General features: G+C 41.9%; 1 protein-coding gene across 3 annotated transcripts in view; it reads right to left on the reverse strand.

Moving 5' to 3' along the window:
• The window catches only part of schip1 (schwannomin interacting protein 1), a 391,477-nt gene that overhangs the window by 52,226 nt on the left and 314,120 nt on the right, over positions 1-25,131 (reverse strand). Inside the window, exons 1-2 of one of the 3 annotated variants that reach the window (XM_036149414.1) lie at positions 7,754-8,355; positions 1,907-2,704 (exon numbers count right to left, since the gene is read on the reverse strand). In XM_036149414.1, coding sequence (XP_036005307.1) covers positions 1,907-2,704; positions 7,754-7,762 — 807 coding nt within the window. In that variant the 5' untranslated portion in view covers positions 7,763-8,355. Of the gene's footprint in view, positions 1-1,906; positions 2,705-6,704; positions 6,940-7,753; positions 8,356-25,131 lie in introns of those variants that run through there. The other 2 variants (XM_036149415.1, XM_036149413.1) reach the window with 2 other exon arrangements.

A 25,131-nucleotide genomic window follows, 5' to 3' on the forward strand; every position in this document is an offset into this window, starting at 1 on the left:
CATTTTATTATGGATTCAAGGACATGCAGGACATTTTGTAAAGTTCGCTGGAAAATATAAATAAGAATCGGTCTAAATTGATATCGGAGGTCATGCCTGAAAGAATGGCATTGTGGTGTCTACTACGGTTCCTCTTTTCATGTATAGCACTTTGGTTAAACACATTTTTCTGTAAATGTGCTTTATTCTTCTAAATTCGGAAACTATCTCGGAACGGCCCTCTGGTGGATGTAGAACCAAACAGCCAGGCTAACTTCAACACATTGAAAGTGAAGGTAAACAACTTTAGACGCAGGACACCCCATTTATGTGCGTAAATAGAGCACAAGTGGGCCTTTAGGTGTTGCCAAAGAAACCTAAGCCCATTTTCTTTCCTCTTTAATGTGTCTTTAAATTTTTTTAATAAAAAAAATATTGACAACAGAATCAGCAGGTAAGACCACAAACCAAAGAGGAAACTTGGTGTTAGTCATGAAAAGCTTGATTGGTGCATCTGAAAAAAAAACACACACGCCACAAACGCTTATTTTGGTTTCATTTCAACGATGGCATGGTTTTCCCAGAATCGTCATCAAGACTCACAATCTACCACAGTGATCTTATTAGTGTATGCACTTTCCAGAAGGTAAAGCCTTTTCTTCCACCGAGGTCATTTATATTACACCCCACTGCCCAGGGGCGGGGGCGTGGGTGAGGGTGGGCAGACTCCCTCCCTTCTAAAGCACAACAGGGGGTGATCTCCTTGTTCAAGATGGACAGCAGGTAATGAGCACAGACAGAAACACACGAGCCATGCGGCCCAGAGGCTCCCTGCACCTCGCACCAGTCCTTTCCTCCCTTCTTCCTTTCTTTCATCCCCCCACATCTCCTGCTGCATTCCTGACGTGCCTCAAGGAGACAGAGGGAGGAGGAGGGGGGGGGGGGGGGGGTTGGGACTTCAGGACAGACAAACAACACACACAACAAAGCCACAATAGCTCGGGTCACGGCCATTGTGTGTGCGCGCCGAGGAAAAGGTCTCGGTGCATGCATATCAATGCAGGAGGAGGTGGGGGAGAACATCATTCTGGCTTTTTTTTTTTTTTTTCAAGCAAACATTTGCCCACTGTTGGTTCTCCAAACTCCCCCTGCAGTGAACAAATTTCCCCTGCTCCACCCTGCACATTTGGAGGCTACACCCTTTTGGACCCTCAGACCAACAGTTAAACTATGGGAGTGAGTCAGAGTTATGATGCCATGGTAATAAATACACAGCTTTAATGCTGGAGCTTATGGGGATGTCTTAACAGGCCTGCAGCGGCACAATGTCGATGCAACACTGCCCTCTTCTGGAGGAAGCAACACATGGCAACAACAAAGAACCCACATCCCTGGAAACTGGGTTACACATTAATTCTAGTAGGTCAACAACCAAACTCAAGTCTACGTCTGTCAACGGCTAAAACCTATTGAGAATTATGAGCTGGACTTTCATATATTTAGAACTTTGATCTGAAATGTCTTTATTTCAGACCCACTAGGACTAATACTATTATACGTGCTTCATCTTAAAGACTCAGAGAGCTTCCTGAATCAGCATCCTTCCCAGTGAAATTAATTAACCTCCCACTGTATGCTTGATGCTCCTCCACAGGCTCCACTTCCTTCCAGCTGCGTTAGACTGTCGTGATCGTCATGGCAATAGATGCATGGCTCACATAGCTTAGCGCCACATTAGCCGACTAATCCCTCTCCTTTGCTCCACCTGACCTAACCTTCTGTTTCCAGGGTCCATCTGACATGGATGACTGCTGGAAAAAAGCTGCCGGCGAGTGCATTACAAGAGCGGTGACCTTTGACATGCATGAGCAGAGAAGCTCAGCGCTGCAGGGTTGCAGGAACGACGCGTGAACTCGTGCGCACTCACCGAAGTGTAGCTGGTCTTTCCCATGTTGTGGTTCTGGTTGTGGTTCAGGTTTTGGTTCTCTTGCTCTCTGCACTGCAGACCAGCCAGGTGTCTCTCCAGGGCGGCCCAATCCATTGTGGGCAGGGGTTCCTCCTCCACGCTTTCCTCCTCATCTCTGTACCCCCGCATCAGACCAACAGTTCCTCCACTTCCTTCTCCACCACCATCTCCTCCTCCTCCTCCACCGCCACCACCAACCCTGCGGCTCCCTCTGCCCTGACTGGAGCTGCGGTGGCTAGTTTTGGGAGTCTCTGAGCCTCCCTCCGCCGTGCTAGAGGAGTGGAGCTGGTGGCTCCGGGGTAGAATCAGATTCCCGTTCTGTTTCAGTTCTTCCGGGACAGCCGCCACAGAGGTGGCGGTGCGTCCCCCAGGGGCCGGCAGGGGCGGCACGGTCTTCACATCCTGGAATTCCTCGGCCAGGCTGCGAGCATTCACCGCCTTCCTGTAGCCTTCCTCAAGGCCGCCACTGCTCACCACGCCCTCTTTGCTCACTTCTTCACCAGCGGGCTGTGGGGAGGTGTAGTCTTCTCCGTACTCGCTCTCCCACTCCTCTATCACCTTCTTCTTGTACTCCTGGTAATCCTCATCCTCCTCATAGTCGTCTAGAGTTCCCAGATCTGGGGAGGGGGAGGATTTGTAGTCCTCCAGATTGGCCAGGTCAAGAGAAGGAGAGCAGGGTGTAACCTTGTTGGAGTTGGACTCTGAGCTGGAGCGACTGGACGCGTCACTCCCCAGGTCCATGCCATCCTCCCGAAAATCCTGCAGCGAAAAGAAAGAATGGGGGAAAAAGAATGAGGCGGGGCAGGAAAGCAAGATAAAAATGCCTAAACGTTGGAACATATAATCAAAGAAACAGCAGAGGAAGCCTATAAGGAATGGCAAAGGGAAGAGGAACATGAAAGGAGAATTTAGGGAAGCTTAGATTAGTCAGTGTTGTGGTTTTAGACAAGCAACCACAAAGCACTTCCTGACCTGCAGGAACTTCCTTCCTCCTTCAGTTTTACAGATGGTTGTCTTATTCAGCCCCAACAACTGAAACCACACACTCTTCCTCAGGCCTGTCCAGCTTAGATGCCAGAAGACGTGACCAGAGAGGCTGTGTGGAAACATGTTGCCGTTTATTGCAGGAAGATTTGTCTATTGACCTACTTTCATTTAAAACTTTTTGCCATATCACACTATTATTTATGATACTGAATCCAACTGAGCCAACAGTTTTTAATGCTCCCAGACTAAAACCAGATTTTGGTGAAACTGCCTTTTGTTTCTGGTGCCATATCTTGAAAGCTTCATAAAACCATCCATCTTCAGACAGTGCTTTGTCTCTGCATATGTTTTTTTCTTTTAGGATTTTCTTAAAACTGGTCTTAATGAAACATCATGCTTTTATTGATAATTAATTTGAGTTGAATTTTAGTTTTCTTTTACATTTTTATTTCCATGCATTTTTTGCCTTAACTTCTGTAAATTCTTTGTTACCATCGATTTCATATTTACCTTTTCTGGTGATGTTTTTATTCCAAGCTACTTTTTTTAGGTTGTATTAAGCCTAGAGTAACACAGCGCTGTCCCTCCTCCCCATTTGCTGCACATTACTGCTTAGCTGCCTGAAGAAAAGGTTACTCACTTTTCCCGATTACAAGAAATACTGTATAATTTCAGTAATTTGGAAAATCCTGGTCATAAAAACAGGGACAGTTGTGGTGAGGAAACTCAAGCAGCGCCGCACACCCCTTTCATTAAGCCAAGACTGTTTTAAAGCTACAGTTTGCACGCTACAAACCTCATGTCTGTTAAACAGCAAAGAGCAGGCTGTCTAATAGCACAGATAGTCTGTTCTATGCATTATATCAATCAAGTGACAGGGAGTCATACCTGTAATTACCGCAGTCATTGAAGTTTTCCTGCACCTTTTCCTTTCTTTATCAGCCAAAACTAGGCATTGTACAGCCTTCTCTGTTTTCATACTAGAATTATATGCCATGATGGCAGTAGTTAAGCAAGGTTTCCAGTACCAAGGTATATCACAGGTTTTAAAAAGTTACTGTTTCAAGACCACAAAAGAATAAAAAAAAAATACATCATAATGTTATCATATTTTAAAGATGTTAAAGGGACTAGAGCGTTCTTTGCCTGTATGGAGCCTAGTGTAACACTACACAGTCCCTCCCCTAGGTGTTGCTGGACACTGCTGGTCAGCTGCCTAAAGAGGTCACAAGGAGAAGAGTGCCTCCCTCGTCTCACTTATTGAGGCAATTCCATTTTTAAAACTTCAACTGGCCGATCAGCTGCTAAAGTCTGCTAAAAAGCCGACTGCAGATTCGCTAACCAATTAGATAGCCCGACTAATTAGCAAGCTACTGTCAGCTTTTTATACCTGTGTTGTCTATGAAGAGCAGAACAGCAAGAGAGTATATTGTTATGTGCAATAAGCACTTGAAAACTACTACATATTGATAAAATATATTTACTTAAGTCTGTGAATTCAAATCAGAAGGAATAATTCTTCTACTAACATTAAAATAACGGTAATAATCAACGTTACAATCGTTTAGCAGCAGTAGATATAACTGCTGCTTTTATGATGTTTTTTTAATTTGTTTTTATCTTATGTCAGTACTATGAAACCATGATATTTCGACTCACAGCAACCACACAACAACAATCTCATGACAGCCCAAGCCAGCCATTGCTAAACTAAAACTTACATTCATGCAACTCGAGCGTTTCCGAATGTGCTAAGGAATGGCATTGTGCAACATTTGAAACATACACGCAAAGTAAGGGAGGCGTCAGTGTGGCTTAACGTCTCAGAGTAAACCCTCACTGCCTACCGCTACATCGGCGCAGGAGCACAGGGACTGAACAGGGTGTTATGAGCGCTGGGAGAGAGCGATGGGAGAGATGCAAAGCAAACTGTGGCGTGAACAGGTGAGTCCTGTGCTGTTCTCTGACCTTGTCCGTGTTGCACCGTCTGACTGATTGGAGCACAACTAATGAAAATGTCCCTGTTGTTTACAACTGTCCACAAATCTCCACCAAATCCGAGCCTTTGCTTGTTCGCAATATCCCCCCCCCCCCTCCTCCTCCAGAGCGGCACACCTTCATCAGAGTATCTGACCACTTTTAATACCTAATAAAAAGCAAAGCACACCCAAATTTCTCTCGGGGCAAAGACAAATTAACAACACATTCCTCTGTGAGCACATTATGAGCTGCTCTGCAAACTAATTAATTATAAAGATTGCTAAATGCTGGTGTAGACCAAGAGGACCGGAACATGCTCTGCTTCCCGTGCAAGACCTAATGGAGGAGGGGGAAATATCTCCACGTTGACCGTTATACCAGGCAGAATAAGCTCACACTGAGGTGGGCCCACAAGATCACACAGCTGTTTATGGCAAAAGGAAGCGCAGGAAATATGTCTGTTGTGGGAAAGCAATGTGACTCAGCATCTTAGAGTCCATCTGAGAAAGTGCTGATGGGATGTGGAAACAAAAAGCCACTCAGAGCAACGGGCATTTCTGTTTGAAACACGTCGAAGGGAACAGACGTGGAGCTGCTGCAGAGATGAGTCCGACTGACAAATGTCAAGAAAAGTCAGACTTCGGCATTAAAGTGCCAGTCGGCTACAGTTGCGTGTACATGTTGCAACAAATAAATATATGACCACTCAAAACAATCCTAGACAAGTATTATTTGAATAAAAATCAATGTATATTTTCTTGTTTAGTATCATTTAGAAGATGACAACAAGGAATGAAATCCCCCCTCCCCCATATTTATCCAGACCAGACAACAAACAAAACAAAAGCAAACAGACAACAGATGCACTGATCAGGCATTTCCTGGCCGGTACCGATTTTTGGTTTTCGAATTATGTCTTTTTGATGCACGTTCTTATTTATAGGGTCACATTATTCCAAGAGACATGGAAATCTAACGCCTAATCAGAGATACTTCCTGTACTAGTTGATTTTAGCCTATTTAAAAAAAAAGACTAAAACTGAAAATGCTGGAATACTATAACAAATAGCAATTGCCTTAGCCAACAAGTTCAGTTAAAGCAGACAGATTTGTCAAAATACAGTATTTAAATAAAATGAAATAAATAAATAAAAGCTCACCGAAGCAAAAGGCTGCTAATTTTGCTTTGTGTGTGTTTGGGTCGATGACATCACAAGAGGCACAAAATATCAATCTGCTTTATCAGCCACAACTTGTCAGTCTGTTCTAAGACTGACAAAACACACACACACACACACACACACACACACACACACACACACACACACACACACACACACACACACACACACACACACACACACACACACACAAAGAAACAGCAATGACTTACATCTTGCGAAAATATTCCCAGTTAAAATCTATCAATATTGCATTTATCTCAGGCTCTTATTTTTTTAGTCCTTTTAATGTTGAAAACAATCTAAAGAGGGGTTCTGTCCTATTAGCTGTTAGACCACTATGGTGATTTGTAACATGTTACACAGGCCCACTGTGATGTGACATTTTTCAATTGCAGATAAGGGAACTATTACTGATAATAAAAGAAATATTGATTTTCCTACCTGGATTATTGAGATGCATCAGGCCATTACTGATGACACTTTCACAGAACCTTTACTCCAAATAAACCGAGCTATCCCTTTAAACCACTACTTAAAATCAATGGGTTTGATGCTGGTGCATGGGTGGGGATAGCCCTAGGAAAGGGGGATTTGGCCTTAGTGCATACCTGCATGTGTATGGAGCTGGGTACAGAGTGGTACAACCTTACCGACGCGCTGATCAGGCAGGCGCGCTGGCCTGGGAACAGTGTGGTCACCAGCCCCTGCGGTGTGAGAGCCGGCCTGGCATGGTGGGCTTTTCTCGCCCCGTTAGGCGCTGTAATCGCGTTTTAAATCTCGGTCACGGATCCTTTACGTTCCTCGAAGCTATATCCCGATATTCGCACAGCCTCGCCGCTCTCAGCACAGCTGCTATCGCGTCAATACGCCGTGGTGGTCACATGACTCAAATAATGCAACAATTTAAAGTGAGTAGTATATATATGTATAGGCTAAATATATATATATTTATATATACATATATATAGAGAGACAGCCTAGATAGACGCTGCGAGACGCCAGGCTGCACGGAGCTGCAGAGCTTGATCCGCTGTGGGATTAACCGAAGCGCACGCAGACTGTACACAGACTGGATTCGGCCAATAAAATACATGCAAATTGACAGCTGCACCGCTATCAACCCCACAGCCGGGTGGGTGTTTTTTTTTTTTTTTTTTTATGTCACGGGGGTGGATTGGGGAGGTGGGTTATTTGCAATGAGAAAAAAAAAAATACTACGCTCACAAATCAGTCCTCCTCTAGATGCTTTTTTTTTTTTTTTTTTTTTTAAAGGGGCATCATCGCATACGCCCAGGCTGATTTGACATAGAGCCCACTCCAAGAGGCGTTCCAGACATGAACCCCTGTTATTTGGCAGCTATAATTAACAAGTTTGTTTTAACTGACGTTTCATTTTGTTTTGTTTTTTTAAAGAAACGTGGCAAATATATATATAAAAAAAAATGGTTCTCAAATGTGCACAATCATGCATATCCTTTAGGGAAATGATGTAATGTTTCCCAAAGGTCCCAGGAGGAACCCGGCAGCAGCGCTGGGCTTACTGGAACGCCCTGTATCGCCGAGCGTAGCGGGGATAAAACTGACCCCGATCCGTGCGCCGCTGTCGGTTAACAAATAAAGTCACAGCATGAAGTGGCCGAAACGAGCCGATACTCACTGTCATCATCTTTACGTCGTCCCCCCTTCACGTCAAGACATGGTAAAGTGTAAATCCCAGCTGTTAGACAACAGTGACGGTGCTGAGTTGCTTCCCAGCCAGCCTCGTTTTATTCTAAGGGCGGGCGGCGGAGAAATGACAGAGAGCCGGTGGATCATTCACGGCAGTCATCGCTGAGTGAGGGGGGTAGTTGTTTCCACAGTGGAGCCCACCAGAGTGAGCTCTGGTAGAAGAAATAAAAAGCTTTTTTTTTTTTTTTGTTAAGGTGGATATGTAAACAAAACAAAAAAAAAAAATCCCGGCAGGTCAGCGCTGCCCGTGTCCTCACCTCCCCGGCTCAGAGACACAGCGGAGCGGTGCCCACAGCCCAGCAGTCCAAGCCTGCGCTCCCTCCACGTCAGCCGGGGAAATAAATAGCCTCCCTCTGAGTAAACCGCTACTCCCCCTTTTCCACTGTGGGCTGCCGCGCAGTTTCAGAGATTCCACCCAAGCAAAGGGAGGGGATCTCTTATAGACAAGAGCCGAGCAGCAAGGACCGGGCCATGTGTTCCCCAGCTGGCACAGGTCTGCCGTCGGCTGAGTGGCAGCGAGCGCGGCTCCGTGCGCCGCAGCCCGCCTCTCCGAGGAGTGACGAAGACGCAACACTAAACCTGAAGCCCAGCCTTCTGCACCCACTGACCCCCTTCAGAGCCACGGAGGGACATTTCAGGGCAGATTGAAAACTTTTTCCAAGTCTACTTCTCAGTGTTCCGAATTTGTATTTTTCCCTGAGTTGAAGACGTAAAAACCTTAGAGCTGTCATTTTGGCTTATTAGGTTACACCTGCGCTATGATGAAATGTAAAGCAACAACCAGCCAATATATGCCTGCCTGCATGCCTGCACTTGTTAACAGGAATTTATCTATGTAGTGTACAATTCAGAAATACACACAGTTTTTTTTCCTTTTGTCTTTTACAGCGTTTTTTGGTGTTTGTTATGTATAGGTCTGTGAAAAAGAAATGTAAAGAATGAGAGCATGATAAATCAATTCAAAACTTGTCTCCCCTTTAAAGCGACTTATTATAACGTTCGACAGAAAAGGAATCCAGTTTGGGGTGACCTTGGTAGGAGTCTGTCGCCATACCGCAGATCAACGTTGCAATATTTGTTGCAAGTTTTTCCAATCTGTCAGATTGTCAGGACATGCACTATATTGTCAGTAGCCCTCTTCAGGTGACTCCACTGACTCTCTATTAGCTATTTAGATCTAGAGTATGGCTAGGCCATTCCAAAACTTGAATTTTCCAAAAGTGAAGCAATTTTTATTAATTTATTTTCATACATCTGGATATATGATTGACATTAGCTTGTTGCAGAAGGATGGAATCCCTCTTTATACTCAGCTTTCTTGCAGACCTCTGTCTACGTTTTAGCACTGAACTGTGTGGAACAATCCTACAACTTCATCGTTTAAAAAAGCTCCCTATCCATCAGGAGAAACATAACAACAGAACATGATGCTGCCACCACCGTGTCTGGATGTGTATTTTGCTGATTGTAGTTTCTCCTTGGCATTTCTTTTGGAATTGTGGCCCAGAAGTTTAACTCTGGTTTTATTAAACCATATCACATTGCTTCTCATATGTTTGACAATATATATATATATATTTTTTTTTTTGCCAGGCCTGGATGTTTTCTTTTGAAGAAAATGATGATGCTTGGCAACCCTAGTCCTTAGACCAGACATGCAGAGAATACAGGAGCTTGTTGTCACATCAACAAGACAACCAGCACTTGACAGAAATTCCTGCCGCTTCTTTAGTGTTGCTGGTGTCCTCTTTGCAACCTTCCTGACCAGTACCGACTTGTCTTTTCATCGGTTTTGGGAGAACCATCCAGTTTCAGTACCATCACTGTTTTCACACCTTTTTCTTCTATTATTGATGATTTTTCCTCTAAGCACCTTAGGATTATGTTTTACATCATATCGTGGAACTTCACTTGTGGTCTTTTTCTGACTGCTACCTTTGTGCTGTCAGATCTTTTTGATTCTTTGTAACCTCTCTGGAAACTGTGGCCTTAGCTAAAGGATGCAAATTAGTCAATGCTGGAGATATCCTATTACGACAGCTGGGCTTTAGTCCAGATTTATTGGATTCACAATAACCGGCAGGCTTGTACCCAAGAAGACGGAATAATAAACAACAAAAAATTAAATTAAATTGAAAGGTATTTAGAAAAAAATTCAGCCAGGTTATTGTACATTTTTCTATATAACACAAAAAGTAATAAAATGTGTTCGATCAATTATATTGCCGTGTTAACAATGCTTCTTTTCAGTAAAGCTTATACTTTTGGCAAGTCCGTTTATTTGCTGTTAAATGGCACCACATTTGTATGCAAAATGCCTTTGTGGGTTGAGCAGCAACGTAGGGTTGCATCCATTAAAACCTTGCCAAACCCTCTTTGCCAATACCAAACAAATTTTGGTGGAGGCAGTGTGATTGTGTAAGGTGGGTATTCTCTGATTTAGAAAAACAAGGCTGGTAGTGAGAGAAACCAAGAGGAATGGCGCCTTAATCCACCTTGAAGAGGATTTAATGGCCTATCTGCTACGCTTACCTAAACCCCACTGAACCCTCGTGGAATCCGTTTGGACGCACTGTTCATGGCTGAGTGACCAACACAACCCAGCTGGCCAACGTGCCACAAACTCTGGTTGAGGACCGGGATGTCGTCCCACAGCAGTGGAAGATCAAGCTGGTGGTCAAGCTGGCATCAGGGCGTGGCGGCAGGTTGTTTTGGTTGCGTACGGTTCTCCCACACACCACCTCATTTTTTGATAAGTCTTGTTTCTTCAATCGTCCAGTCCGACAAACAACAGCAAGAGTCACCTTGAAGGATAGACGTTCTGTGTTTGCGGAGAGGATTTAGAAAGTGCTGCTCAACCCACAAATGTATTTTCCTTACAAACGTGGCACCATTCAAAGGGACAAAGACACCCTTACTGACAGTATGAAATTCAACAACAAATTTGTAATTTGGTTGAATTTCACACGATGTTTTACACTTTAAAACCAGAAATGTTATGAAAACCTGGCTTTTTAATCAGGGGTGTGAGCTGTTTTAAGAGCTACAGCTTTTACTTTAACTAAGAAAACGAAGCAGTTATGGCCTGAACACATGCATGCACACAGACAGAGGCACAGGTTTAAACGCACACACTTAGGGATACCAGATTCAGTGCAAGAGCTGAAGAGGGCTGAAGATAAAAAAGACTCGCTCTTCTTTGGTGACATTCTGTTTCAGCGACTGCTGTTTTACATGCTCCAAACAGGGGAAATCAAACATAATGTCAGTAATAAAGGACTTTAAAGAATGAGTTATGCATAATCTCAGCATAAAAACGGTCAAACGTTTGATAGAACGGCACAAACGTGCCACGATGCAGCGTTGTAAATACTCCTCGGTTATCTTCGTGTATCACAAGTTTCTCCTCTCTTTCCGGCTGACTGGGCGCCGCCTAGATTTGTAGTTGTTTGAAGGATGGGAGCTGTCTCGAGATATAGCGTGTTGGATGTATAATAGCGGCGCAAAAGAGATCATCCATGTAATAATGGAGCAGCTCTTCAAAGGCCCCCGGCGGAGCCTCTTCTTCTAATTCAGTGGGGACGACTCTAGTTAAGATCATCCCAAAGAGAGGACAGCAGGAGTCCTGCATGTTGCCACCACTCGGCTTCCTGTAGCTGCTTTCAACTCTTATCAGACTTTCTTTTCTCTGTTGTATCCTCTTAATATTAATCTGTCATTATAAAGTGAGGATATGTAGACTTATCCAAATGCCTTCAGGGCGAATAAACTAATTTTGGAGATTTTATGAGATAATACACTCACCAGGTAATTAACTCATCATTAATTTGCCAACAGGAGGCTGAGATTGTTGCGGTCAGCCGCTCACTCGCACTCGGGTTGCCATCTTTGAAGTTTCCACGTCTCTCTTTCTGCTGTCAAAGACTTTAAAACAATTCTGACACGCCGTACTTCCCCTCAGTGGGTTGTTCTACAAAACAATAAAAGCCGCATCCAAGCTTCAAGTCAGGAGGGCCATATGAAGATATCAATTATGTGTCACTTCAAAGCTCTTTTACTCAAATCTCCATCGCACCTGAAGAAGGAGTGAACTCTTTATGCACTTTTGATTGAGGAGGTGGTCAAAGAAAGTTCCCTGTGCAACACCTCTGGCACCCTCAGATCAATCTCTCCTGTTTCTCTTATCCCCTCCTGCTTTGCTAAGAAGCGGAAGAGCGGTGTCTGTCAAGCTGCCATTCAGCGGGAATTACCAATCACTGAGGGGCAGAGACATGTGGAAAAACAGACCATTCCAGATCTACAGTATCTTGGAAAGCTTTGCTCTGTCTGCCCGGCCTAACGGTCCGTCCACGGCAGATATCTGGCAGGAATCACTGGAAGCCCATTACTGACAGAGAGATAAGGCTGGAGAAAAGAATGCCCCTCAGATAATACCAAAAAGTCAGGAAACATCTTCCTCTGGCTTCTATCTGTCTCAAAGGCGTTTAAAAAAACAGGGAGCTCCTGACAGTCGGAGAAATTGAACCTGTCTCCAGCTTGTCAGAAACCCAGCAGCTCCAAAAAGAGGGGAAGACACTGAAAGTGACCTTGGAGGATTCTCACTCCCAGTTTCACTCGCCGAGTGCCTTCGTTTTGGGGACTGAGGGATTAAGTTCACCTTGAAATAAAGAGGGCCGAACGAGATGACAGACAATGAAGCATCATAAACATGACTCTGGTACAAGGCCAAACGTCCTTGCTGGTTATGCAACACACTGGGCCACAGGGAGACCTGCAAAACGTGGCAGTCCTCTCACAGAGGCATGCTTTCATAAAAGAAGTCTTGATATTTTGCATCATTTATATATCCTTCAAGTACCTTGAAAAAGTATTGACACCCCTTCGGCTTAAAAGAGTGGATCATTTTGAAGTGGAATGTAAATGCCTGGTGCTTTTAAAAATCTTTTAGAAATAAAAATCAGAAATATTTATACATCCTTACTCTGATGCCCCTAAATCAAATCCTTCAAAGATTACCCAATTTTTATTTAAATCTAGTTTTTGTGTAATTTTCTGATAAAAAGATCAGCTCTGCAAAGGATTAAGAGGTTTACTAGAGAACATTCGTGAACAAAATGCATCATGAAGACCAAGGAACCCACCGGACAGGTCAGGGACAAAATTGTGAAGACGTTTAAAGAACGGCCTGTAAAAACTCTTCTATTTGGTCCAAAGAGCATGGATTGCATGGATGTCAGAGTTTTGTTCCTGCTCTCACTCCCTTCTGTCCCTCAAGTTCTGGGGGTTTCACCTTATCTATTAGTTGTCCCACATGCCAATAATTCTGACGTGCTCACGTAACGCCAGTGTCTGTGCTCTTTCCTTTCTAGTCTCTGCTTGCTGGCTGCGAATGCACACTTCTAGTGTTTATGTATCCGGTTAGCTTAGAGGCTAGGTTAGCGGTTAGCTTTGGTGTTAGCCGTTCATTGTAGGTCCGCTGCTCTCACTGCAGACTTTGAACATGGCAGAGAGTTGCAAGAAGTGAACGACGTTCATGTTTATGAGAAGAAGGGGAAGGCCTCAGTAGAAAGAAAAAGGACCAGAGTTGATTTGAGAGATTTTCTTCACATTTCTTCAAGTTTGCCCTGAGAATGGCTATTGTAAATGGAAAGCAGTATGTCTAGCAGAAAACTAAAAAAAAACACCCCTCTGTGAATTATGGTGTTGGCAGCATTATTCTGGGAGATGATTTTCTTCATTAGGCACCAGAAGGCTAACCTGACAACAGCCAGCTGCATGTATCGCTCCGCCTAGCTCCACTCACATACATCTGGGACATGGCTCATTGAAAGTGATTTCCCCAACCAAATTTTTGGTCTGGCCAATCAGGACGCAGGGCGGGTGTTTCCTGGATGTGATGTAGTGGAGAAGTGACCGTGAGATTCCAACAACAATGGCAGCTCGCATCGAGGAAGCAAGCGTTAGCATTGATGCTGCTATTTCTTCCGTGTTGTCCAATCTATCTGATATTGTTTCATTAAAAGAACATCAGAGAACGCCTCTGAAGGCTTTTGTTGGTGGAAACCATGTTTTCGCCCTTCTCCTGACCGGATTTGGCAAGTTTTGTTTTCCGGGGCGCGTACGCGGACGCGCCCCGGAGCGGTTAGCGGTTAGCGCGAACCATATTGGGAGGCCTTTAGTCCTCGACGCGGTCGGCCCGGGATCGACTCCGACCCGCGGCGCTTTGCCGCCTGTCTTCCCCCTCTTCCTGTCAGCTCACTGTCAATAAAAGGTGTGCCACTACAGTGTTTCCCGCAGGAATTTGCTTATGCGACACGTTTTCCGCGGCCGCCTCGCCAAGATAGCGCTGCGGGAAACCCTGCACTAGAGCCGCAAACACATAAAAAAAAAAGGTTTTTTTTTCCTGCGTCGGTCTCATCAGCGTCACGGGTTAGCTTCGGTGTGAGTGGTTGAAATAGCACGTTGATAAAGATGACAGACAAGTGGCTTATCCAATCATATGCAAGGAGTTTTGATAAGGCCCAGCCTTCAGTAAAGGCTATGGAGAGGTCCCAGATGTATGTGAGTGAAGCTAGGCGGAGCGATACATGCTGCTGGCTGTTGTCAGGTTACCAGAAGGCTGGACAAGGCTGAAAAGAAAAAAGGATGGAGTCACAAACACAACACAGTCCTGGAAGAAAAGCTTAGAGGGTGTAAAAGACTTGGGGACATAGGTTCAACTTCTAGTAGGACAACAATCTAAAGTAAACAGCCAGAGCTCCAAAAGAATGGTTTACACCAATCCACATTCAGGTGTTAGAATGACCTAGTCAAAGTTCAGACCTGAATCTAATTGCAAACCTGTAGCAAGACATTTAATTCTTTTTAGATGCTACTCAGTCACACTGAGCTTCAGCTCTTCATACAGAAGAATGGACAGAGATTTCAGACTCTCAGCCTCTAACTGCCATTGACTCATAGAGGTCAAATACAAATATGTGCCACACTTTTCAGATTCTTATTTGTAAAAAAGAAAAATCAAAAAAAATCAAAAAATATGTTTCATTTGTTACAATCTCACAACAATTTCCTACGCTTCCCAATGAAACGTGTTTAAGTTTGTGGTTAAAACATAGCAAAATGTCCAAAAGTTCAAATGGAGGGAATACTTTTTATAAGCCACTGTACATAGCTTCTGCATACCTGCTATCGACTGTGCAAAGATACCGGGTTTAAAGAAAGCAATCTTTTTATTTAGGGCTAAATCCAATTATTGTTGTTCTTGTTCATTTTTGTGTTTGGACGATTTTGACTACAGGGTAAAACAAGCAGTTCAGTTCTGGTGATCAATGAGGGGAGAAGTGTTTTTCTGAAGCTCCAATCTATATTTCTAAAAAAAAAAAAAAAAAAAAAAAATCCTGCTCGAGGCACTTCTTTCTATCACGTTCTTCGCTGTGGATTCCCTTTTGCTTTAAAAACGGTTCCTACAAACTGAAGATGGATCTTAAAACTAAAACTGGTGGCAGTTTGTGCAGTAACAAAAACAGCAGCATGAACTTCTTGCTGAAAAAGATATTATACAAGTATCAGCTATCTTTAATTTGCATCAGAGAAAGGCTTAAATAAGGTGAATGATAACTGTCGTACAGACAGATTATAAAGTCCTTATGTTGTTTGTCTTATAATAAAGAAAAAAAACAACATTTGGAAGTCATTTTACATGGACAGAGGACTGCACAGCCAGGTCAAAGCAGTGTGAAATTATCTACAAAGTCTGATATATAAAAATGGAAATGGCTACAGAGGCTCTAAGGACAAATGGAGGAAATTTACAGCTGTTCCTGTGACAGGGCTTTCTACAAAGATCAGGCTCTGAGGATGAAATTAAGTCTTGAAAAGAACCCGAGGGTAACAGCAAAACACCTGCAGAAATATCTCCTGCTTGCTAATGGTGTAAATGGAAAAAGAGCATGTTGGAAAGGACTAATCTACACATAAGAACCGAAAGACACGTGAAATATCTCAAGTGGGATGAGGATATATATATATATATATATATATATATATATATATATATATATATATATATATATATATATATATATATATATATATAATTATTGCTCTCAGCTGATTACAAATATATTTTTTTAAAACAGCTTATTTCTGTAAAATATATCAACATTTTTGGCAGTCCTTTGTAGACGGGCATCTAATAAAATTCAGTGCAACATTCAGACATTTGGCACAAAAAATAGTTTCGCTTCGAGACAGCAATAGCAGGATGCTGACCATGTGGTGATGAATAGAGATGTCAGTTGACAACAAAGGAGGTTAGACCCTAGCCCCCTGTCTGACCTGTTGTCCTAAATAGAATGGGTGGGCCACAGCATTAAGAGTGCCCATCAATCTCAAACACAATGATGATTTACTGCATTCAGATCACAAAGGACTGGGGAGACAAAGAGGCATGCCCGGTATTCCCAAGGAATCGCTTGCACGTGCCAGTGTGTGCATCGTTTCTGCACGTGTTCAAGGGCTCCCCACCTCCACTGCGCATCCCGGTGCCTCGCTTTCGTAATTCTGTTTACACAATCTGTCAAAAGCCAGAGCCTGTTCCCCGCTGCCCTGCTAATACTTGACTGTAATGTATTGATCTGCCTCTCAATACTAAATATCCCACCAACAAATTTCACCGGCTAACGAAGTGTGAAATGAATTTGCGAGAGCGACGCCTTGTCCGATCGTACGTAGAAAGAACTCACAGCTATTCAATTTGTTGAAATGGGAAGCACGTCGAGTTCCAGTGTGAAGTATATTCTGTTCAGCTGTGTGTACAGCTTGTTGACCGGTGAGGTCAGTCACAGAAATGTGTGAAACCTCGTTAGGTTTACGGGAGCCGAATGATTATTTAGTGCTATAAATGGCTTCTCACAGATTAGGGTCATCAGTAAATAAAAAAATAGCAGAAAAAAAACAAGTCATGTAGCCAAGGTTGCAACCATTAAGGAGATCAAAGTAGAAAAACTATTACCTACAGGTGTGATGACAGAGAAGTTATATTAGTCAACATAAAAAGAACAGGACTTTCACAAATGGTAAAGTGAATTAGTTTCAGAAATTCAATTCAAAAAGTGAAAGTCATATAACAAACAGATTCATCCCACACATAATTTTGATTATAATGGCTTAAAGTTAATAAAACCTCCAAAATGTCCATTAAAAAGACCAATAAAAATAAACTTTATGTAGAAAACTGTTGACCTGCAGTCAGTCAATTAAACCCTCAGCAAAGAGTGTAAGCACCAAAAGGCCATTGCTAAAGAATGTTGGCCGTTCACGGAGGGCCACTTCTAAGCATGTTTATGGAAAGTTGAGTGGAAGAAAAAAGTCTAAAGGGAGCTCAGATTGCTTTAATAGTGGCTTTCAGGTTCTCTGCATTTTTGGCTTTAACATCTCTCATCTTTCTCTTGAAATTCAGGCAGGTTTGAAGGCCATAAAAGCACAGTGATGCCATGGTTATTAAAGCTGATATTGGTACCTTTGCCAGCATGGGCAGGTGCTAAGACCTGCTGGAAAATAAAATTAGCATCTCCATAAAGCTCGTCAGCAGAAGGAAGCATGAAGTGCTCTAAAATGTCTTGGTAGACACCTGACCTAACTTTGGTCTGGATAAAACACAGTGGACCAATACAAGCAGAAGAAATGGACTTCAACCAGCTGTGATTCTGTGCCTTCCTGCACTTCCTCTATACTCTGGGAACTTGATTTCCAAATGAAATGGAAACAACTTTGATCTAAAAAAAAATAAAAACAGTACTTTGGACCATAGAGCAACAGTCTTGTCCTTTTTGTAAGACATTGCTGATGTTTATGGTTCAGGAGGTGCTTAAACACAAGGAAAGTGATATGTCTATGTGTGGTGGCTCTTGAAATTGTGACTTCAGCCCCAGTCCAAGCTTTGTAAAGCTCCGTCAAACTCTTGAAATGGCTTCACTTCACAGTTCTCTAAAGGTTGTGGTTATCCCTATTGCTTGTGCAAGTTTTCCTACAACACTTTTTCCTTCCACCAAAATCTCCCTTAATATCCTTGGAGACAGCCGTTGTTACCATTGTTATGGAGAGTGTCAGTGACATTATTTTGGTCCCAACAAGACAGATGCATTAAATCCACACCATAATATTTGGGCATTCTTACATTAAAAATCAAATTTCCTGATAAACTATAGCTTTTTTTCTTAACTTTACACCATTATCCTCAAAATGAAAAGACACACACGGTCGAAGTATAACACTCCATGTGTCATCACTGTATACAATCTATGGGTTTGATTTTTGAGATTAACCAAAACGTTTTGATGAGATTCTAATATATTGAGATGCATCTGTAAACAGTATCTCATGAGACAATTGTCTTGATTCTACCAAATGCAGTATGTATTTCTCTTCCAAATGGACAAAAGAGAAAAGCAGCAGCGTCTTCAGGAGCCTAGAAAAGCTTAAAGAAATATGTCGAGGATCCCGATGCTGTGGGTGAGCTTAAGCCCAGAGGGACTGGCACCAGCAGAGTTGGAAAAAGTCAGCCAAGTCATTAATGAAGTTATGACCACAGCCACCGCTGTGGCAGGAGATCTTAATCGCCTGCAAAAGTGGTGGACTGAGACTTGCTCCAGACCCATTAAGTCCGCGACACACTAATTAGAAGGGAAGAACGAAAGGTTTGTAATCTGTTCAATTAGCTTAGCCTGGGAGGTGTCCTGTGAGGACCAGGCCAAAATTCATACTCGAAACCTCGTGCGGGTACAGACATTCAAATGAATCACACAGTCCGACTCAGTCTGTTTCAGGACTTCTCAGTTGGCTGTTTGGGTGCATTGTCAGCAACGCCGTCAGGCAGAGATATGCATCCGCCCTGTCCTGTGCTCATCTCCATGCCATGTGCTGTGCAGATGTCCAAAAAATTTACTGCCCGCACCAAATTGGATCACTTCTGTGGCGTTTTTTTCACAGGCCTTGCACCTGCTGTTCTCTACTTGGCCCCATAAACAACTAAACACCCAGAGATTGGAGAGGAAGCAAAAAGAGGCAACTAGAGTTGATTTAAGGAGCAAATTAAACCAGGAGGGGCAAAGAGGGAGAGGAAAAAATCTGGATTTTTTTTTTGCACCATTTCTTTCACTTAATTGCTTCCAAAAGTCTTCACTGTTAAGCTTTTCAAAATTTTGTCAGGCAAAAACCTTACAATACATTGTATTTCATTGGGATCGGATGTGATGAAGCAACACAAGGCAGAATATAATTGCGAGGAAACAGGGAAAGTATTGATGTTTTTTTTAGAAATAAAAATCTAAGAGGAACACACATCTGTATGCAGTCAATACTGCAAAAACACACATCGCTGCAGCTACAAGTATCTACCACCACATTAGAGAGAAAAGGTTTTGTTAATGTTCTGTGAAAAACAACTCAGGCTCAGTCAGATTTGACAAAAAAAAAAAAGATCTGATGATAATTTCAAGTCTTGCCGCTAATATTTTGTTGAATTGAGATATAGACTTTGACCGTATCATTCTAATGGAATAAACAACTAAACATCAATGATGTTGTTTTTTTACAAAACTAGGAGACAAGCATGATTTGATCTTCAACCATTCCACCGTAGCTCTAGCTGAATGTTTTGGGTCATTGGGCTGCAGGAAGGCGTCTCTAGTCTTTTGCAGCCCTTTGCTTGTTCTCTGCTGGTTTTGTTCCAGTCCTGCATCTTTTTTGGCACCATCCATCTTCCCATCAACTCCCAACAACCTCCCTCTTCCATTAGAGAAAAGCCCCCCCCACAGCATGATGCTGCTATCACCATGCGTTATTATGGAGAGGACATGTTCAAGGTGCTGTGCATTGTTAGTTTTCCCGTGAAGATGGTGTTTTGCAGTTATGCTCAAACACTTTCTCATCCAACCAGAGGACCTTTCCCTACATGTTCATTATGTCTCCTAAATGGCTTGACCAAAACAGGACTTTCTATTTCTAGTTTACTTTTTGCTACTCTTCCATAATAGTCTGATTTGCGGAGTGCATGACTAATAGTAATTGCCTCGTCTTCCCTCTCTAACAAACATCTGAGTCTTCACAAAACAGCTACTTATAGTGAGGTTACATTACAGATAAATGGACTCCATCCAATGAATCAGGTGATTTCTGAGGGGAATTGGCTGCACTAAATTAATTTAGGTGTATGAAAGTAAAGGGGGCTGAATACATATGCAGGCTGCCCCTTTCATATTTTTATCTGTAAAACAATTGTCATTGTCAATCCAGTTCTCAATTATGCACTACTGCACGCTAGCATTGGTCAATCACATAAAGTCCCAATAAAATACTTTAAAGACGAGTGTTTTAATGTGACTAAACTTCAAAGGTTATGCATACTTTTGCAAGGCCATATACATGCACAGATTATGCACAAACAGTTGTTGGCAGACGACGGCATGTCTGCATCCAAGCCAGCTTCAATACAAACTGCTGACATCATTACAGTTTGACTTCAGCCAGGTTATATGCATTTTAAAGCATCAAACATGATTAGCTGTGATGGCGGTGGACTGAAAACCTCATCCTGAAGCTGCACTGATAATGTGCAGATCATTACAATATCAGGAGAAGAAGAACTGGTGTTTTGGAGCAACAATGTGAGAGTCTGTGATCCCAGAGAGACCCTGGCAGGTGGTGGCATACTTTCTAAATCAAATATTGATCTTGTCTGGGCTGTCAGGTGTGAGCTACGGCTCCACCTGAGTTAGACGTGGCCTCATAATTCATCATTGTACGGATGGCAGGGGAGAAGGACCAATATTATCAGTGCAACTGCGTCTTCACTCATGAGGCGTCTCTTCTTTGCAGTTTCCTGAGGTTATTGCCTTATCAAGCCAAGGTAAAAAATAATCATGTTATAGTAACCCAACAACAACAACAACAAAAAAAGAAAAGAAAAAGATTTAGTTGAGAAGGGTGAAATGAGAAGAGCGTGATGAAATGGCAATGTTATTTGACATGAACTCTAAAAGTTTAACAAGCTTCTGAAAGCTTCACTCCATTAGTTTAGGCCTAAAAGGGACAGGACTGTACTTCCCCCACTTGCACTGTGGCGTGCAGACTTGTGCCTCATAAAACTAATTACACGAGAATACAGTAAATTTATAGCACCTTGACATCGTATTGAACTGCTGTTGTACTTGTTTTTACAATTTGCTGCTTTTCAAGATGTACGTCTTTGCAACAACTTGCCAGATTTTTACACGGCATTATCAGTTTTACTCTCTCGAATATTTGAAATATACATATAATACTTAAAATATTTCATGACGCTGTCACCACTGTGCTTGAAGCGCCTAGTAGTGGTGCTCCTGGGGCGACAAGTGATGCTTGGTTTTAGATACAGTATATTCCATCTCTTGTCAGTGGGTTTGAATCTAGAGTTATCATAAAACCAGAATAACATCTTAAACAAACATGGGGACTTGGAGGAGACATGTTTAGAATTAAGAAAAGACAAGATAAAAACTGTTTTTCTTTAACAACTGGCAAAACAAGCAGCTTTGCAACATACACAACAGCATGGCAGGGACAGCATTAATTACAGAGTGCTCCAGGGCTGCGTACTGAGCCCACTGCTCTTCACCCTGATGACCCAGGACCTGCTGCGCCACGTTCAGCTTCAACCACATCATTGAGTATGCGGATGAAACAGTGGTGGGTCTCATCAGGGACAACAACCCAGTTTGAGGTTGCAAAAACATGAGACAGGGATGAAGCTTTACTTTACATCAGGAACCCCTTGTTTTTCTCCCCATGGATACCTCACTAATAATACAATGAAAGCTACAACGGAACAGGTCAAATTAAACCATATTCATGTGGTGTCATTTTATATATCTACATTTAATTCAGATTTTTTTTAATAAGAATTCAATATCGATGTTTACAGACACTTTAAATTCAATCCGATTGACGTGGAGTTGTTCTCATAAGAACGACAGACAAAGATCTCAGTCTCTTGATAGGCAAAATCTGTAGATACATACCCCCCCAAAAAACAAACAAAAAAACAACAACTTGCGGCTGTAATTATAGCAAAAGAAAAGTGGTTCTAAAAACTTTTGAATCAGGAGGCTGCATACATATTCAGTATAATGTTATTTTGCTCCGATCCTTCACAAAAAGTCTAAATACTTCGAGGTTCGTCGTTATAATGCAATGAAATGTGCAAAAGTGCATGCCGTTGAATGCGTTTGCAAGGCACACTGTTTGAAGCAATTAAGACTTTTTTTGAGTAAACAATAATTAGCAGCACCTGATAGTGATTAGAAGCCTCAGAGGAAAGAGGCAAACACACAAACACATGGTTTTACTATATGTTGAATCTGGCCATAAGTACTTTTGCAGCGACAAAAGTAAAATAATAGTTCTTAAAGGGACGCTACCTGCCACCCTTCGTGGAAATCTCTGTCCTAACCGAAAGTCTGCTTACAGCAATTGTACTTTTCGATTAATAATTCATGTCGGTGTACAGTTACAGCACAAGATAAGTCAGTACTGCGTATATGTAAAGCTGCACAAAACTAGGAAACAATTAAAACGGTGATCACTGATTGTTGCTGTCAAAGCTTTTTCAGATAATACGCTGTATCACAAAGGTAATAATCTCTACTCAGACTATTAATCATCAACTGGCTTTCTTTATCTGTTGTGTATTTCATTTAACTCAGTTTATGTCTGGTATAATCACAATCTTTACTTTCCATTTTTTTTTTATCAGGCTCCGCAGTAGATAAGTTGCCGTCTGTGTTTACCACTTTAATTACACATAATAAACACGTTTCACAGTGACTCATACAATTACACATTCATTTACCCGCCTGAAGTAGCTTTTCAGTTCTGGTTTCACATTACAACCGTGTGGTGCATAAGCATCTTGCCTGTAATACTCTGTTTTTGGAGCATAATGCATTGAATTTTTTAAGGCTTTTTCTTTTTTTACTTTAATTCTTTGTTGTGAGATCAGACTGATATTTAGAAACTATTCCTCCTAAAATGTAACAATAACGTGAATATGAGGTTGTTAGGATCTTGCTCTGTGAGTGTATAAATTACAAAACTAACTAAGTTCATGTTTATGTTTTCACTTATTATTTTAACTCGGAGGATTGGAGTATAACTATCCAATTATTTTCTAATCTCCCCAAAGTGTGCAAATCAAAATAATGATCCCCACACAAATAGTTTGCACAAATGGCTTTAATGTCTCTTTTAATATCTTCCCTTTTCCTTACTTCCCAAAGCCATCAGATGGATAATAATTTCCCCCAGCGGATGTTTTCCTGTGAATGGCTGTTTCCTTCCATTAAATTATTCTGTAAATGATAAATGGGTAAAACTTGGGCTGGTATATTAGTCCTCAAATAATGCTGTCTTCACAGCACAACACTGTAATGTTTACAAAACACAAAATTGGAAAACTGATAAACAATAAAAATTATAAAACAAATATTCAAATGCATAAAATGCATAATAGGCTTTTTTCCCCCACAGCGGTTAATATTTTGCAAATTGTATCATTTTATTTTTTTGAATTTCAACAATATAGGACTGTTTCCCACTAATTGACTTACCTGATATTCAAAATCAAACAACTGCATGATGCTAAGTTAGTGTCTTCCTCCCTTATCATTCTATTGACTGCAAGTGTAGTTAAGAAATACATCTGTCCGTATCCAGCCTCGGTTTAAATAGCTTTTACATTTGGCTTTTTGTTCTGAATACAGATATCTGCAAATCTGGTAAAGTAGCCGTTTTCTTGGAGCCATTTTCTGAGTAATGAAGTTTAAAACATATATGCCTAAATTAAATGACAACCTCTCTTGACTTTCCCATTTTGAAGAGGAAGTAAGACAAATGGGCTTCAGTTACATCCTATCTATGCCCCAGGGAACCAGAAAGTCATGAAATACTAATCAGACGTTCCTCTGCAAGTAAAGCACACATGTAAAAAAAAAAAATTCCATTGCATTCTTGTATTAGGAACTAAGGTGCAAATAATTATGGAACCTGTAATTTAATGCTAAATGATTTTTGCTTTAAGTGGAATTTATTTCAATATAAATAAATGTACATTCAATCAAAAGATGGATTTTTCAAGAAGTTTCAAAAGCCCTTTTTGAGTGAATTTGAAAAAAAAAAAAAAAAAGCAAACACAATTTTCAAAGCCTTTACACAGATTTACTGGGGTGGCAATTAAAGGTGAATAGGGTAAAAACTTGTATACTAAATTAAGAGTTGCGTTAGTTCAGTATATTTTTACTTTAGAAAGAAGAAGTAGAAGTAGTAGTAATCTGAAAAATAAATTACTCAAGTAGGAGCTAAAAAGCATTTGGTAAAATTACTACTCAAGTACTATCTGATCATAACATATAATTTAATTTGTTAAAATGATGTGATCACACAAGTGAATATACACTCACCGGCCACTTTATTAGGTACCCCATGCTAGTAACGGGTTGGACCCCCTTTTGCCTTCAGAACTGCCTCAATTCTTCGTGGCATAGATTCAACAAGGTGCTGGAAGCATTCCTCAGGGAGTTTGGTCCATATTGACATGATGGCATCACACCGTTGCCGCAGATTTGTCGGCTGCACATCCATGATGCGAATCTCCCGTTCCACCACATCCCAAAGATGCTCTATTGGATTAAGATCTGGTGACTGTGGAGGCCATTTGAGTACAGCGAACTCATTGTCATGTTCAAGAAACCAGTCTGAGATGATTCCAGCTTTATGACATGGCGCATTATCCTGCTGAAAGTAGCCATCAGAAGTTGGGTACATTGTGGTCATAAAGGGATGGACATGGTCAGCAACAATACTCAGGTAGGCTGTGGCGTTGCAACGATGCTCAATTGGTACCAAGGGGCCCAAAGAGTGCCAAGAAAATATTCCCCACACCATGACACCACCACCACCAGCCTGAACCGTTGATACAAGGCAGGATGGATCCATGCTTTCATGTTGTAGACGCCAAATTCTGACCCTACCATCCGACTGTCGCAGCAGAAATCGAGACTCATCAGACCAGGCAACGTTTTTCCAATCTTCTATTGTCCAATTTCGATGAGCTTGTGCAAATTGTAGCCTCAGTTTCCTGTTCTTAGCTGAAAGGAGTGGCACCCGATGTGGTCTTCTGCTGCTGTAGCCCATCTGCCTCAAAGTTCGACGTACTGTGCCTTCAGAGATGCTCTTCTGCCCACCTTGGTTGTAACGGGTGGTTATTTGAGTCGC

This window comes from Fundulus heteroclitus, chromosome 18 (genome assembly GCF_011125445.2).
Source record: "Fundulus heteroclitus isolate FHET01 chromosome 18, MU-UCD_Fhet_4.1, whole genome shotgun sequence".
Taxonomy (NCBI): Eukaryota; Metazoa; Chordata; class Actinopteri; order Cyprinodontiformes; family Fundulidae; genus Fundulus; species Fundulus heteroclitus.